Consider the following 16,580-nt stretch of genomic DNA (forward strand, 5'->3'; position numbering starts at 1 on the left):
GAAGAAATGAAAAGAGTGTTCATTTGAGCCGCGGCCGGCAGGGAGGCCAGTGGAACAAGGAGGCCCAGTGGGATCGATTCCTGCATGGACTGGATGACTGTGTTCATAAGGAGATCTACCTCCTCAAGTTGCCCCCAACACTCAACGGCCTCATCGACCTGGCGCTCCGTGTGGACGCCCGGATTAATCACCTTGATAAACAAACCAGCCCATCACGCCTTCACATCTCTCCGGAACGGGCCACTCGAATCAAGAGAACATTTTCGGTCCCGTTTATGATCATGAACCCATGCAGGTGGGTAGAGCTCGGCTTTCCCAGAAGGAGAGAAAGAGGCGGAGGTCCCAGGGACTGTGTTTGTATTGCGGTGGCTCGGGTCATTCCCTCCATTCATGCCCGGTAAAAGAGCCAGCCCCGGTAGTAAGTTTGAGGGTACTATCGGGTGGGATCACCGCCGGTAAGTCCTCAACTATATCTTCGACTCTCCTTCCGTTGAAAGTGCGGTTGGAGAACCATACTCACCACTGTCACGCCCTTCTGGACTCTGGAGCCATAGGTAATTTAATTGACACTGTCCTTGCACGTCACCTGAACCTTCCTGTCCTTCCCGTGTCTCGTCCTATCCATGTCACCGCACTCAATGGACAGGAACTGCCCCACGTCACTCACAACATGGAACCTATAACTCTGCACACCTCTGGAAACCACACCGAAACCATATCCTTTTTCCTCATGGACTCCCCTGTCGCTCCCATTGTTTTAGGTCACCCCTGGTTGGTCAAACATAATCCACGAGTGGATTGGGGTTCCAACACAGTCACTTTGTGGAGTGAAAGTTGTCATGAGTCTTGTCTGGTTTCTGCGTGTCCTGTTGTGCCTGTTTCTGTCTTTCAGGAGGAGACCATGGTGTTATCAAACATGCCCGCAGAGTACTTGGACCTGAAGGAGATGTTCAGTAAGTCCCGTGCTGCTTCTCTTCCTCCGAATTCCTCCGAATCCAAAATTGGATTTACGTAATGCTTATCATTTGGTCCGCATCAGGAAGGGGGATGAATGGAAAACCGCCTTTGACCCCCCCCCTAGAGGGCACTTTGAATATTTGGTGATGCCGTTCGGGCTCTCCAACTCGCCAGGGGTTTTCCAAGCACTCGTCAATGACGTGTTGGGAGACATGGTAGATCAGTTTATGTTTACCTGGATGACATACTGATTTTTTCTTCATCTCTCCAAGAATATGTGCAACACGTCAGACGAGTGCTCCACAGATTACTAGAGAATGGTCTTTTTGTCAAGGCAGAGAAATGAGTATTCCATGCACAATCTGTTCCCTTCCTTGGGAATATAGTCTCGTCCGAGGGAATACGTATGGATTCTTACAAAGTTAAGGCTGTGATAGATTGGCCAAGTCCAGATTCCCGTAAGGCCCTACAGCAGTTTCTGGGGTTCGCCAATTTTTATTGACATTTCATTTGTAATTTCAGCCAGTACTCCGTTAGTGCAGTAAAACTCCATTTACCAACCTCAAGAGTCGCTTCGTTTAAGCTCCCATCCTAGTAGCCCCTGATCCCACATGGCAGTTTGTGGTGGAGGTTGACGCATCAGAGGTGGGAGTAGGTGCAGTTCTTTCCCAACATGCTGTCTCGGACGATAAGATGCATCCCTGCACGTTTTTCTCACATCGTTTATCTCCTGCTGAATGCAATTATGACATTGGTAACAGAGAATTGTTGGCTGTCAAATTAGCTTTAGAGGAGTGGCATCACTGATTGGAAGGGTCAGGGGTACCTTTCATTGTTCGGACCGATCATAAGAATTTAGAGTACATTAGAACTGCCAAAAGACTCAATTCCAGACAGGCTCGGTGGGCACTTTTTTCGGCCGCTTTGATTTTGGTCTGTCGTACTGCCCGGGTTCCAAAAATGTTAAACCCGATTCTTTGTCACTTCTTTTTGATCCATCTGATCAAATTTGATCCCATTTGATCCCACCTAATCGTTTATTTGTGCTGGAAGAGTTACGGTCCGAGGTTATTCAGTGGGGTCACTGCTCTAATGTTGCTTGTCATATAGGGATAAGCCGAACCAAGGTTTTAGTTAAGCAACGATTCTGGTGGCCACTTTTGTTTTGTTTTGGCTTGCTCAGTTTGCGCGAGTGATAAGTCATCTAACCAACCTCCGGATTGGCTTCTTCAACCGCTGTCTGTCCCTTTGAGACCCTGGTCACATATCGCTCTAGATTTTGTTACCGCCCTCTAATGGCATGACGGTCATTTAGACCATAGTGGACCGGTTCTCGAAGGCGGCACATTTCATTTCCTTGCCCAAATTACCTACAGCCAAGTTGACAGCGGTCACTGTCATTGATCATGTCTTTTGGTTACATGGCCTCCCGGTAGATGTGGTTCCTGACAGGGGATCCCAGTTTATATCCAGATTTTGGAAAGAGTTTTGCAAATTGTTAGGAGCGATGGTTTGTCTGTCTTCGGGTAAACATCCCCAGAGTAACAGGCAGTCTGATAGAGCCAACCAAGATTTAGAGAGAATGCTGCGATGTTTAGTCTCCAAGAATCCTTCCTGTAGCCAACAACTCTCTATAGTGGAGTACGCTCACAACTCATTACCAGGGTCAGCCACGAGCCTCTCTCCATTTCAGTGTAGCTTATGTTACCAGCCACCGGTTTTTCCTAGTCTGGAGTCTCAAGTCGCGTTCCACTCCACTCACGTGTTTGTCCAGAGGTGTCACCGCACCTGGACCAGAGCCCGCGAGACTGCTCCAGATGAGGGAGCGCACTAGGGCCAAGGCCGATCGCATCCGGTCGAAGCCTCCCGTATACGTCATGGGTCAAAAAGTGTGGCTTTCTACAACATTCCGCTCCGCTCTGCTCTGTTTCTAATAGAAATTCTCCCCCACCGCTGTGTCTCACAGATGGGGAGCCAACTTATTCTGTAAATCGGATTCTGGACTCGAGACGGAGGGGACGAGGATTCCAGTACTTGGTGGACTGGGAAGGTTACAGTCCGAAGGAGAGGAGTTGGGTACCTGCTAGGGACATACTGGATCACTCCCTTATTGATGATTACAATCAGCAGGTAGGCCCTTCTGGGAGCTCCAGGAGGCATTCCTAGAGCGGGGGGGGGGTGGGGGGGATACTGTCACGGTTGGTAAACCATGATCTCAGGGTTTTGCACCATGTGGGTGAAGTCTGTGTGTTACGCGTTAGCATAGTGTCTCCCCGGAACCCCGTCCACTCTTTGCACATCACCAACAATCAACATCACTTACCTTTCTGCTTACTTCCCCGCAGTTCCTGTGTCACCCTCTCCTGCTGCCAACTCATGTCCACCATCCGGATCCTTCACTCACCTGCACCATCCTGGACTGTGTATTCCCTTCAGCGTCATCTGTGTCTCTTATTGTTGTCTTATATCATTGTTCTCATTAAACTGTATTAACTTGCACTTGCTTCCTGCCACTCCTTTCACCCCATCGTTACAACATGGTGTCTAAAAGTAATGAAAGCTAATATGTTCTCATGGAAAGAACATAGAGACAGCATGTGTAACACAAGGCAGAGACATTTTCTTTTTCATCTTAGGTGCAAGAAAAAAAATATTTTTTATTATTCTTTATATCTGATCATGAGTGCTTTACAGAACTGTAATTCCATTTGTTACATCAGTCTCTGACAAAGCTGTTGAACCAAATAAAAGTTTCTTCAAAAGTCAACAGGGTCTATTGAAAAGGTACATGAATTACATTATCATAAGAACCCCTTAAAGGGTTAGTTCACCCAAAAATGAAAATTATGTCATTAATAACTCACCCTTATGCTGTTCCAAACATGTAAGACCTCCTTTTATCTTCGGAACACAGTTTAAGATATTTTAGATTTAGTCTGAGAGCTCTCAGTCCCTCCATTGAAGCTGTGTGTACGGTATACTGTCCATGTCCAGAAAGGTAAGAAAAACATCATCAAAGTAGTCCATGTGACATCAGAGGGTCAGTTAGAATTTTTTGAAGCATCAAAAATACATTTTGGTCCAAAAATAGCAAAAACGACGACTTTATTCAGCATTGTCTTCTCTTCCGTGTCTGTGTGAGAGATCGTTCAAATCAAAGCAGTCTGGATATCTGGTTCGCGAACGAATCATTCAGTTCACCAAATCAAACTGAATCATTTTAAATGGTTCGCGTCTCTAATGCGCACTAATCCACAAATGAATTAAGCTGTTAACTTTACTAGTAACTAGTAACTAGTGTTATGGGTGCGGGTAAACCGAAGGCTTGAATCAAGGGCAATCATTGCAAATGACGCCATTACGTCGAGCGCAAAAGAACCGGTGAACCGTTTTCTTCAAACAGTTTATTGAATCGAACTGTCTGATTTGAACTACTGGTGATCCGAACACCGATGCAACCGGTTCTTCACTCGTGAACGAGTCAGTCTATTGTTCATTATCTGGCTCGGCTCGGTGTTCATCACAGCAGTTCAGTCAGTGTACTGTTTGAGTGCATGCATTGCTCCGGGATATTGGTTTGTTTGAACCCAGAGGGAGTGTCAGCCACATTAAAAAAAGTGAACAGCTTAAGTCATTTGTGGATTAATGCGTATTAGAGACGCAAATCGTTTGAAATGATTCAGTTCGATTTGGTGAACTGAATGATTAGTTCGCGAACCGGATATCCTGCTTTGATTTGAACTATCTCTCACACAGACACGGAAGAGAAGACAATGCTGAATAAAGTCGTCGTTTTTGCTATTTTTGGACCAAAATGTATTTTCGATGCTTCAAAAAATTCTAACTGACCCTCTGATGTCACATGGACTACTTTGATGATGTTTTTCTTACCTTTCTGGACATGGACAGTATACCGTACACACAGCTTCAATGGAGGGACTGAGAGCTCTCAGACTAAATCTAAAATATCTTAAACTGTGTTCCGAAGATAAAAGGAGGTCTTACATGTTTGGAACAGCATAAGGGTGAGTTATTAATGACATAATTTTCATTTTTGGGCGAACTAACCCTTTAAGGCTGATCAGTAATATTCATAATGACCTAAATCTTAATATCATATCATAACATGTCATATTGTATCAAAATCATATATCATATCATATATAAAATATCATATCACCCCTATATCTACTTCAGACCATATCAGCCTGTAGTAAATATGTTCACTTTTATTTTTTTTTATGCAAAGTAAACGCTTCTCTGAGCTGAAAGGTGGATTTGAACTCCGGTCTAATCAAAAGCTTTATCCACTGTCTTTACTCTCAGAACCCATTACCTACTGTCAACCTTGTGTCTTTTATAATTGTGTTTGGCCTAACCAGACAGTGGTGCATAGTATTAATAGCCAAAGCATAAATATAAACTCCCTAACAAATATTGATGAATGACATGTACTGTTTATTTGTCAGAAAATCTAACTGTAAATTTGTCCAAGGTTAAGACAGGTGTTTTGTCTAGACAATAGTTCATTATGGTACATAGGAGTTTAAATGTTCATGTCATATTGGTAATTGTTTTTGAAATGTGTTCGTGGGAGATTTAAATAGTGTTAGAAGATTTAAATAGTGAAAGTCACTTTGCATTGTCAGCTCATGCTTCAGCGCTCTGAGCATGTTTATAATGCTGCAAGTTTAACACTGTTTATCATAATAGCACACACAATTACTACAATGACATTCATCTTCTTCTTGATTTTAGGAATGTATTGTGAAGGTAAGACCAAGTTATTTAATGCATAGATTATTTGCAGTTAAAATATCAACATTACTGAAAAAGGTGTCTTTTAATTGTAATTTAGGTTCTGCAGGACAGCTGACTGTAATTCAGACTCCAACAGAGAAACATGTTCAGAATGGACAAACGGTCACTCTGACCTGTAAAACCAGCAGCTCCATTGGACGCCAGTCAGATGGAGATTGTAAGTCTTGTGTCTCCTGGTACTTACAGAAACCTGGAGAAGCTCCTAAACTTTTAGTTCACAGCATCAAAACCCTTCATACTGGAACCCCATCTAGATTCAGTGGAAATGGAGCCGATCATGGAACTGATTTCTCTCTGACCATCAATGGAGTCCAGACTGAAGATACAGGACATTATTACTGTCAGAGTTACCACTGGATCAACAGTAAAGGAGTGTTCACACAGTGATAAAGAGTCTTACAAAAACCTCCATCAGTCAGAGTCACAGTGACTGCACTGATACAGCTGAGAGATACTGCAGCTGCTCATAAACACAACGATGAGCAGATTAAAAGAAAAAAAACTAAACACTAATAACAAAATAACTAATAACAGCTTATTTTCGGTTCATAGTTTTTCTCACTCTAAAATCAGCAAAAATCAGGTGCAGCAGTATAGCAAAAAGTTGTAACTATACAAATATTACCTATAAATAGAAACACAACACCTTATATAATATATTTTTATATAATATATTTTAATATATTAATATATTTTAAAGATGTATACCTTCAAAATGAATTGGGGACTGCACCCAGACATTATGTTTTTTTATTTTTTTTATCTGGAACATTGTGTTCCACTTCATTTTGTTATGGCCTCCACTCACTATCTTCCCTCAATCTTGTTTACTTGAAAGCACGTCATTGATTACACTGCATGAGGATCCACTGCTGGTGGAATCTTTGCAAAGGGCTGAATTGGAACATCCTTTGAAGCTTTGAATCTGCCATGGAGTTGATTAATTATTCAAATTTTTTGCATGCAACATATGTTGTTGCAGCATTCTCTATGTTTATAGGTACAGGCTGTTCCCTTTCAGTCGGTCACTCTCGACGCCACGTCTTCAAGGAGCGTACCAGTGGTATCCAGTAGTCCTCCCCCCGACCGGATGTTGATCTCAGCATCAGAGGGAGAGCTGTCGGATGAAGATTCGGCTGTGCTGCTGCCTTCAGGGATGGTGGCGAAGTCTGAGTCGGATCCCGAAATGGCAGCTACGCTTTCCCAGCCCGCGAGATGGTAGGGCTCGAGTGGAATCCTCCACCGCGTCCCGAGCCATCGAGGCTGGATGATTAGTATCTCGGGGTGGCACGCGCTGGTTCTCAGCACCCCACCCCAGTGCCTCTCTTCCCGGAAGTGCATGATGAGCTCACCAGGTCATTGTTAGCAGTGCACCTTGCATTGAACCGTCTCAAAGGTCACTTACTAGGCAAACATGTGCTGGTCCGAACAGATAACATGGCGTACATCAACCGACAAGGTGGTCTGCGCTCCCGTCGCATGTCACAACTCGCCCACCACCTCCTCCTTTGTATTCGCAAGGTTCTGAGGTCACTTCGTGCCATTCACATTCCGGGCCTGCTCAACCGTACAGCCGACGAGCTGTCTAGAGCAATGCTCCCAGTAGAATGGCAACTCCATCCCCTAACGGTCCAGCTGATTTGGAGATGGTTCGGAGGCGCTCAGGAAGACCTGTTTGCTTCTCCAGAGACCGCTCACTGCCAGTTGTTCTACTCCCTGACCGAGGGAACTCTCGGCACGGACGCACTGGCACACAGCTGGCCGCGGGGCAAATATGCGTTTCCCCCAGTGAGCCTTCTTGCACAAGTCCGGGAGGACGAGGAGCAAGTCTTGCTAGTCGCACTGTATTGGCCCACTCGGACCTGGTTCCCTGAACTAGTACTCCTCGCGACAGCCCCTCCTTGGCCGATTCCTCTGAGGAAGGATGTACTGACTCAGAGACGGAGCACCATTTGGCACCCGCGTCCAGACTTTTCCAGACTTTGGAAACTCCATGTCTGGTCCCTGGACGGGACGCGGAGGTTCTAGGTGGCCTGCCCCAGGAGGTAGTGAACACCATCACTTCGGCAAGAGCACTGTCTACGAGACATGCTTACGCCTTGAAGTGGAACCTGTTCGTTGAGTGGTGTTCTTCTCGCCGAGAAGACCCCCGAAGATGCCCGATTGCGGTTGTGCTTTCCTTTCTGCAGCAAGGGCTGGAGCGAAGGCTGTCTCCCTCCACCCTCAAAGTCCAGGTTGCCGCTATTGCTGTGTACCATGACCCCGTGAATGGGAAGTCTTTAGGTAAGCATTACCTCATCCTTCCCGGCCCCCCTCCATACCCTCTTGGGACCTGACTCTGGCACTGAAATCACTACAGCAGGGCCCATTCAAGCCTTTGCACTCAGTCGAGCCAAAGTTCCTTTCATTGAAAACTTTGCTCCTGCTTGCACTGGCCTCCATCGAGAGGGTAGGGGACCTGCACGCTTTTTCGGTCGACGATTCGTGCCTAGAGTTTGGGCCGGCTGACTCCCAGGTAATCCTGAGGCCCCGGCCCGGCTACGTGCCCAAGGTTACCACCACACCCCTCAAAGACCAAGTGGTGAACCTGCAAGCGCTGCCCCTGGAGGAGGCAGACCCAGCCCTCGCTTTGCTCTGTCCCGTCCGAGCATTAAGGTGCTACGTAGACCGGACACAAAGCTTCAGGACCTCAGGCCAGCTCTTTGTCTGTTACGGAGGCCGGCAGAAGGGGAATGCTGTCTCTAAGCAGAGGATGGCCCACTGGATTGTGGATGCAATAACCCTGGCTAATCAGGCACAGGGTGTGCCCTGCCCGTTCAGGTTGCGAGTTCACTCAACTAGAAGTGTTGAATCCTTCTGGGCGCTGGCTCGTGGCGCCTCGCTGACAGATATCTGTAGAGCTGTGGGCTGGCCGACCCCTAACACGTTCGCTAGGTTCTATAGCCTTTGTGTAGAGCCGGTATCCTCCTGTATTCTCACCTCAAAAGGGTAGTGGCACAGAGAGGCCCCGGTTAGTGTCGGCTTGATAAAACTGCTCCAGAGTGTCCGTACTGTAGACCCTGTTGAGATCCTACATAACCCTAGGCAGCTGGACGTGGCGGAACATCCGGCGCCAGGCCTTCATGATGAATCCATGTGAACCATGGAAGGCTGGGTTCCATATTGAGACCTAAGCGGTAGTCGTTTGCGTATAGTCCATGGTATAGCCTTAGAGCCCCTTGTTTCCCCGGCAGACTTCTGCCTTCCCAAGAGGGTTTTAATCACCTCAAAATTCTCTTTATACTCCTAAACGGATGCTATATGTGTATATGCCTCCGAGACCTCCTTCTGGAAGGATGGGGCTTCCACAGTGTCCCTGTTCCAAGCGAACGTGTACGTTTTCCATGTGTTATCCAATCTCACCCAGTGAGGTAGTGCTTTGACAATGGTGAGTGGAACTACTTGTTCCGAGCCCCGGCCTACACCTAATAGGGGCGCAGGCGGCTCGCACAGGGCACTGGAAGGGGCAGCACCCATGGCGCTTTGGTATTCCACATACGTCGGTCACCGACGTAACGTTGAAAGTGACCGACTGAAAGGGAACGTCTCGGTTATGTATGGTAACCCTCGTTCCCTGAAGGAGGAAACGGAGATGCCACGTCCCGTCACCATGGTTGCTGTACCGCCGCCGAGCTGCCGGGTCTCCGGCTCAGATCCTCAGCGAAAAGCTGGTATGCATTGCACCTGCTGCCCTTTTATTCTCACGCTGTGATCAGCGGCAGCTGGATGCAATAATTAAATGCCAATGTGCAATGGCTCATTTAGTTTACTCTTGAAGTAGATTGGTCTATCGAAGTGATATCCCATATTCGTCGGTCAACGACGTGGCGTCTCCGTTCCCTCCTTCAGGGAACGAGGGTTACCATACGTAACAGAGACATTTCTTTTGGGGTGGAAATTTCTCCCAATGGAAGTGTTTAGGGAAATTTGTGAGTCTGTGTCTCAATGAAGAGCACTGTCAGACAGAAGAAATATAATGACAGCAATTTTTGAACATTCTGTGGTAATTTGATTTGGCTGCATCTCCATGAACAGTGAATAATGCAGAAGAACACCACTGCATTCCTCCACTGTTCCAAGCATTCTCAAATGAAAGTAATTATTTAAATCCAGATAAATGACAGTCTGAATTTGAAGAGGGGATACCTGAAGGCCAAGTCCTGTCTGTGTATGAGAGGAGGAGCTGTGAGTGGAGGAGGGTAATTAGGTAATTTAGGTAAATGGTTACCTAAACAGTAGCACTGTGATAGGAATTGTATTGTATACTGCAGGCAGGTAGACTTTGAGACGTGGGACAGACTTTCTGTCATCATTAACTCACCTTCAAGTTGATCCAAACCTGTATAAGTTTCTTTCTTCTGCTGAACACTATGGGGTTAGAATCGTTGCATTATTCCAAATAAATCGATTATGATCCATAAATAAATGTAACAAGATTCACAAAAATATATCAAATTCACAAATTAATGTAAAGAGTTTCGCAAAAAAATATAAAACACACAAATAAATAAAATGAGATTTGCAAATAAAAAAATATATTTTTACAAATGTGTTTAATGTCACAAACACAACTCTATCTGGCATTTATTTGTGAATCGCTGTCTGTGCATTTGTAAATCACTGCACGCATTTGTGGATCGGTTCCTGTGCATTTGTGGATTTGAAACACTTCTAGCGTCGATGTGCAGATAAATCCACAAATAAGTGGACTCCACCCAACGTCTACTTAACCCAATCAGACAATGCCCATGTTGCACTGACCAATCGTAGCAAGCTCTCTCTCCAACCAATCACGTTTTGCCTAACAACCAGGGCGGGAACAGACCCATGAACGCGAGTCACTCGCTACAGTCTCTTCAACATGGCCGATCAAGAGGAGTAAAGACAGGTGAATGATGCTAATTGAACACAGTAATTAACTGAAGTTTTACCAGGTTCTTGATATGTCATCATTTGTCATAACTAGTGAGGTAGTTTGACAATTTACACCATGATTTAATAAGTCTTAATTCTAAAATGGACCATTATTCATTGTGAGGTGTAATTGTTGTAATTTCTTTACTTTTGAATGTAACGTTAATGATTCAAACGAGGCAACTTCTATGACGTATTGTGGCCTACAAAATGCGACATCATTGAGGAAGCAGCCCTCGAAACAGTCAGCGCATTTATTTTACATTTAGAATTACTGAATTAGTTTATTCGATTAAATAAACTATTACTTAATATTGAGTGCAAGATGAAGAATATGTGTGAAGTTGCGGGTAGATTCGATGTGCGCCTGTAGTAAGGTTCACTCAGTGGCGCGCATATTGGAAAGCTCTCGTAGTGATTAAATTGTGGTGAATATTATGTGATGTATGTTTATACATTTGTATGTTTTTGTTCTCTGCATTAATAAAAATATAAAAAGAAAAAAAAGCTCTCGCTGTGATTTGTATGCAATACGTCGTGCCTTGTGTTACTAAATATATAAATAATATTTGACGTGTCTTTGTTGTACTGTATTTATTTTATGCTATTGCTTGTAATTTGGTTATCTGTAAAAATGATTTTTAGCACTGAGCCCATAGTAGCAGATTTTTTTTTTTTCAATTGTTTATTTACATTATGTGTAAATAAAATTTCATAAAATTTTAGATAAACGTTCATGTTATATATTTTGGTTGCATTTGTGATTTAATTAAAATGTAGATGGTTGTTTAAAATAAATATATAAAAATATCTATCTATCAATATACTCCTGTAACAAATCGAATCGTATTGGTATCGCAGAATTGTTTGAAGCATCGTCAAATATCGTATCGCTTGTAATGAGAATCAATATTGTATCATATCATGATGAGCCATCTGATTTACACCCCTATTAATAATGACAGAGGAGAAAACAAAACTGCGCCAACCCTATGTTCCAACACAGGGTGAACCAGAGCAGTCGTTATTCCATCCAATGTTAGATGTTGTCAACAGTGGTAGCTGCTGATGTGTGACCCAGACTCAATCAGATTCGTAAGTGTATTAGTAAAAATTAACAAGAACGATTCATATTTCTAGCTATTTGTATATATATATTTATATATACACACTAAATAACGCTGGGTTGTTTTTTCAACCCAACTGATGGGTTGAGGCCGTTGGATAGGACTTTGGGATGTTTTAACCCAAGTTTGGGTTGAAAATAGGTCTCTGCTTTAACCCAGTGGGGCTGGGTTGAGGACGCGGACGTGAAGGAGAGCACGCACGCCACGTCAAGATCGTACGTCTCCAGTGCGAGCAGCCGCCATTTTCTCAGCGTGAAAGAAGCGTGAAGCGAGTGAAAGACTATGGTAAGTAAATATTCAAAATGTAAAGTTATCTTTTACTGTTTACCCGGTTGTATGAAAGGCGGCAGGTTTTATGAAAGCCGGAAACAAAGGAGCTTAACGTTTTATATATATATATATATATATATATATATATATACATATATATATATATATTTAAAAAAACGGACGCGGTTTTCGCCTCAGACACGGAGGTCTTAACTGCCTCATGTAAAAGTTACTGAACGGAAGATGTACTTTTAATATAACGTCCGTGAATGTATTTTGTCATATTTACATAAGATTTTACATTATCTGTACTTTTTGAGGCGTTAATAGACGGTTAGGGTCAAGGTTACACTCATGTTAATTTGTCTCTTTTTTCGCGGTTAAAGTGAACGTATGCTTGTCTCATAAAGGAAACGGCATTGTGTAGTAAAGACTAGCATAATTATTTTGAGGCTGTTGAAGTGGTAACTGTTAAAAGTATGTTAATATACTTATTATTACATGCAGTGGCGGCTCCAGACAATTTTGATTGGGGGGGCAATGGGGGGTCCTGGTTTTTTCAAGGGGGGTCTCATGAAAACCAACAAAAAATACAGTGGACATGGCTAATAACTGCTTATTACTGCTACTCAACAACAAAAACACCTTTGCAATGTAAACAAATGACAGGCTACATTTGTTATTCATATCCTTCACACTTCACTTTCATGTCAGGTATATTATGCATTTTTAGTGACATTGATATTTTTACATTTATTTCCAGATAGATATTATTGAGTTTACAGGCTAAATTGGTCTTGCTGTGGTAAACTCTGTTGCTATTGTAGAAAAAATATTTGCATCACATTTAAATTATAATTATATTTTAATTCATTTCTGAATTGTTTTTATTTTTATAATGATAATTCAGAGAATGAGAAAATCTGAATAAGCCTTACCAGTGTTGTGACAATTATTTTTACATGTTAAAAATAAATAAGTACTGTAATATAATAAAAGTTTATTCAAATAACATAAAAAAGACCAGACCCCTCGATGCCTGTGAAACTTTTCTGCCTCAAACAGCATGCTAGTGTTACTTCTACACTACAGGCTACACACAGCAATATAAACAACATATCTGCATGTTCTCACATCACATCGTTCTTGTAAAATAATAATAAGTAAATAAACACCAAAATCACTTCGCTGAGAATGAAACACCACTTACCAGCTGCCACGATGTTGAAAATATCCTTTAGCAATTAAAAAATGCGCATGCAGCATGAGGAATCTTCCCGGTTGGATGAGGTCGTTGTCAGGTGAACGGTCTTTATGTTGGTCATTTTATTTACGGCTAAATTATTATTAATAAATTGTACTAATATTATGATTGGGCATGGGCAGGCATTCACAAAAGTGTATGTTATTACAAAAAAATTCGAGGAAATTTTGCTTTTGACAAAAGGGCACTTAAGGGGCAAAGGAGCAAGTGAACCGGTTCTTTCGGACAATTCGATCAAATAAACCAGTTGAGAAAAAAAATGGGTCACCGGTTCTTTTGCGCTCGATGTAATGCCGTCATTGGCGATGATTGCCCTTCATTCAAGCCTTTGGTTTACCCGCACTTATAACATTAGCACAGAATCAGTTCAGAATCAATCACCAAAAGAATCAGTTCGGTTCAGATGCGCTCTGTGTCAGTCTGCTTCACACTGAATCACGCATGCGCAGTTATCATCAGCTCATCGGTTCTCGAATCGAACACGTCCGACAGAAACGGTTCTCGGTTCAGTGTATGAATAAATGTCGAAATAATTATTATTTATTATTGTTCTGCGTAGTTTGAAGAGAAACACTTTTGGATCTTTATCCCGAATATATATATTTTTTTTAATCAGGAAGAGGCTGGGGGGTCAAATGGGGGGTCAAGGCATTTTTTGGCAGGGTCTTGAGACCCCCCAAGACCCCCCCTGGCGCCGCCGGTGATTACATGTAATATTTCAGACTTGTCGAGCTCATGTCTTCATTGTCCTCGCGCCGAGAGTTAAAGACACAGAAGCTGTTTGTGTGAGGAGTCACAGACCTGTGTGAGGATGAGGAGGAGGTGTTCTTCTGAAGAGAGGGACAGACGGTTTAAGGAGAGTAAACTTCAGAATAACATCAAGTTATCTTTATTTTTATTAAGATAACAATAATGTTTGTTTTTTTTAGATGTTGAAATCCAGAGACAAGATAACTTCATTCTTCTGAGACTGATGTAAGTTATTTATTTTTTTTTTTTTTTTTAGAAAATTAATGTTTATGTTGTTTCCTGCCTGTTAACTTCACATTTTGATGCAACAACAGTGTGATTATTTATAAATATATATGTATGTACGTATGTATGTATATGTTCATATTATATTGAAACCATTGATGTCCCTCTTTGCAGAACTCAAACTAACTGGATTTAAGGACACACAAGTCTGCTTGTGTGAGGAGGTGGTTTTCTCAGCTTCTTCTGAAGAGAGGGAAAGATAGTTTAAGGCAATTAAACTTCATAATTTCATGTTATCAGTTGTTGTTGTTTTTTTACTAAGAGTAAAATAATGTTTGTTTTTGTAGATCTTAAAAGCCAGAGACATGGGAGAGCATCAATCTTTTGAGATTTTATGTAAGTTATTTTTAGAAAAGAAATGTTTCTGTTGTCTCCTGTCCGTTTACTTCACATTTTGATGCAACAACAGTGTGATTACGTGCTCATTTCATTAAAACCATTGATGTCTGTGTTTTTTATTGCAGAACTCAAACCAATGTTGGAGTTGTCTTGTCTGATTTGGAGAGTCATCATTCTTGGTCTTCGCTCTTAGAGGTAAAGTTCACACAAAAATAGTTTAGATAATCAGTATTTTCAAGCCTCATAAATATAGAGTTATTGTAGAAGTAATTCATTCTGATATTTATATATGAATAAATCTTAAATTATATGATAGCAAACATGTATGATCAAAATAAAATACTGGTCTCCCTCACCAGCAATGGAGGACACAAATTAAGAAAATATTAAATATATTCATATGTTTTCCAAAAAACGAGCAGAGTTTGTATGAGTCTGGAAAAACATGGGGAGAGTAAATTATGACCATTTTAATTATTTGGTGAACTAACGATTTGAAGAGCAGCCCTCCACGTACATGAACATTTGTGAGGTATGTGAATGTCATGACTCTTTTAATGTTTCAGTAAAGAAGCTTTCCGAAAGCAATATATTTATTCAAACAATATCACCTGCCCTCACAGTAGTGTTGCCATTATAGCATTCTAGAGACATTAAACAACCACACAAAGTGTTGAAACTTTAAAACAGATTATTTACCTATCCTTACAGATGTGAATACACCTCTACCTGACAATTATGGGATTAGAATCCCGCCAAATGTATTGCAGTCACAGATCGAAAAATAATAAGCATAAATAAATACACGTGTAAAATAATGATGCACAAAACCGAAAAAACAAATGCTATTTTTTAAATAACAAACAGGGCAGTCATGGACTACACAAAACTGAAACATGAATTCAAAATTTTCCAAATTGCAAACAAAATCAGGTTTCCTGCTCATATGTTATGTTTTGTGTGCTTGTGGTTTTTTCCCCTTTGCTCTTGTTTCCACATTCTACGCTTGCGTTTCTAAAAGTTGCACTTTGAGTTTCATGTACATCAGGGGAGGCTTCAGCGTCACTATTGGCCACAAGTTCTAGATTGACAGAGCGCCTCTAGCCAATCAGTTCTCAATCAGTCTAGCCAGGGAGTTGACGTCACTCCAATGCGACTCGTGCAGCTGCTTCAAGTCGAACGCTAATGCTGCTCCTTATGAAAGTGCGCAGGTGATGGAGATTTACTGCTGATTACACAACCAGCTTTACAGACCAGATGCGCATTATATATCACACGAAGGGAATGTTTCTGTCACCCACTAACAAAATATTTAAGACCAATTACCTGAGATCGTCCGGGATTTGCCTGCTGACGCTGGTTATCCATCTTCACACTAGAGACTGACATTGATTGTAAACAAAATCAATATCACAGGATTGGGACAGGACGGGAAAAAATGTTGGTGGGACCTGAAATCGTAATAACACTTTGATCCCCAACTTTCTACACAAATATAGCCTACCTTTTAAATAAATAAAGTATAAACTATAGGCTTATATTTTAATTTTGAACTCAATTGTACTCGCCCTGTGTCTTTATGCTCTCCTCCTGTTTGCTCTGGTGTGGCTGATAAAGGAGAGATCGGTAACGGCTGGTCTATGTGGTAATACAATTGCCTACATCGGGCAGTACATCCAAAAGCCCACCTATCATTCATAGTCCTCAAATATAGCTTTTCATCTAAAAGATGTATGTAACCCTCTGGGGTTCTTCGGTCATTTATGACCCGAAATTTTTTTTTAAAAAAATGTTACAAATCGTAGCTTCATCGG

General features: G+C 42.1%; 1 gene segment (V, D, J or C); it reads left to right on the forward strand.

The window, feature by feature from the left end:
• Nucleotides 1-5,678: 5,678 nt before the first annotated feature.
• Nucleotides 5,679-6,407, forward strand: LOC113066477 (immunoglobulin kappa variable 1-8-like). The segment is given in 2 exon segments: nt 5,679-5,730; nt 5,816-6,407. Coding segments are annotated over 2 exon segments (393 nt in total).
• Nucleotides 6,408-16,580: the final 10,173 nt, after the last annotated feature.

The sequence above is a fragment of the Carassius auratus genome, chromosome 50 (genome assembly GCF_003368295.1).
Source record: "Carassius auratus strain Wakin chromosome 50, ASM336829v1, whole genome shotgun sequence".
Classification (NCBI taxonomy): domain Eukaryota; kingdom Metazoa; phylum Chordata; class Actinopteri; order Cypriniformes; family Cyprinidae; genus Carassius; species Carassius auratus.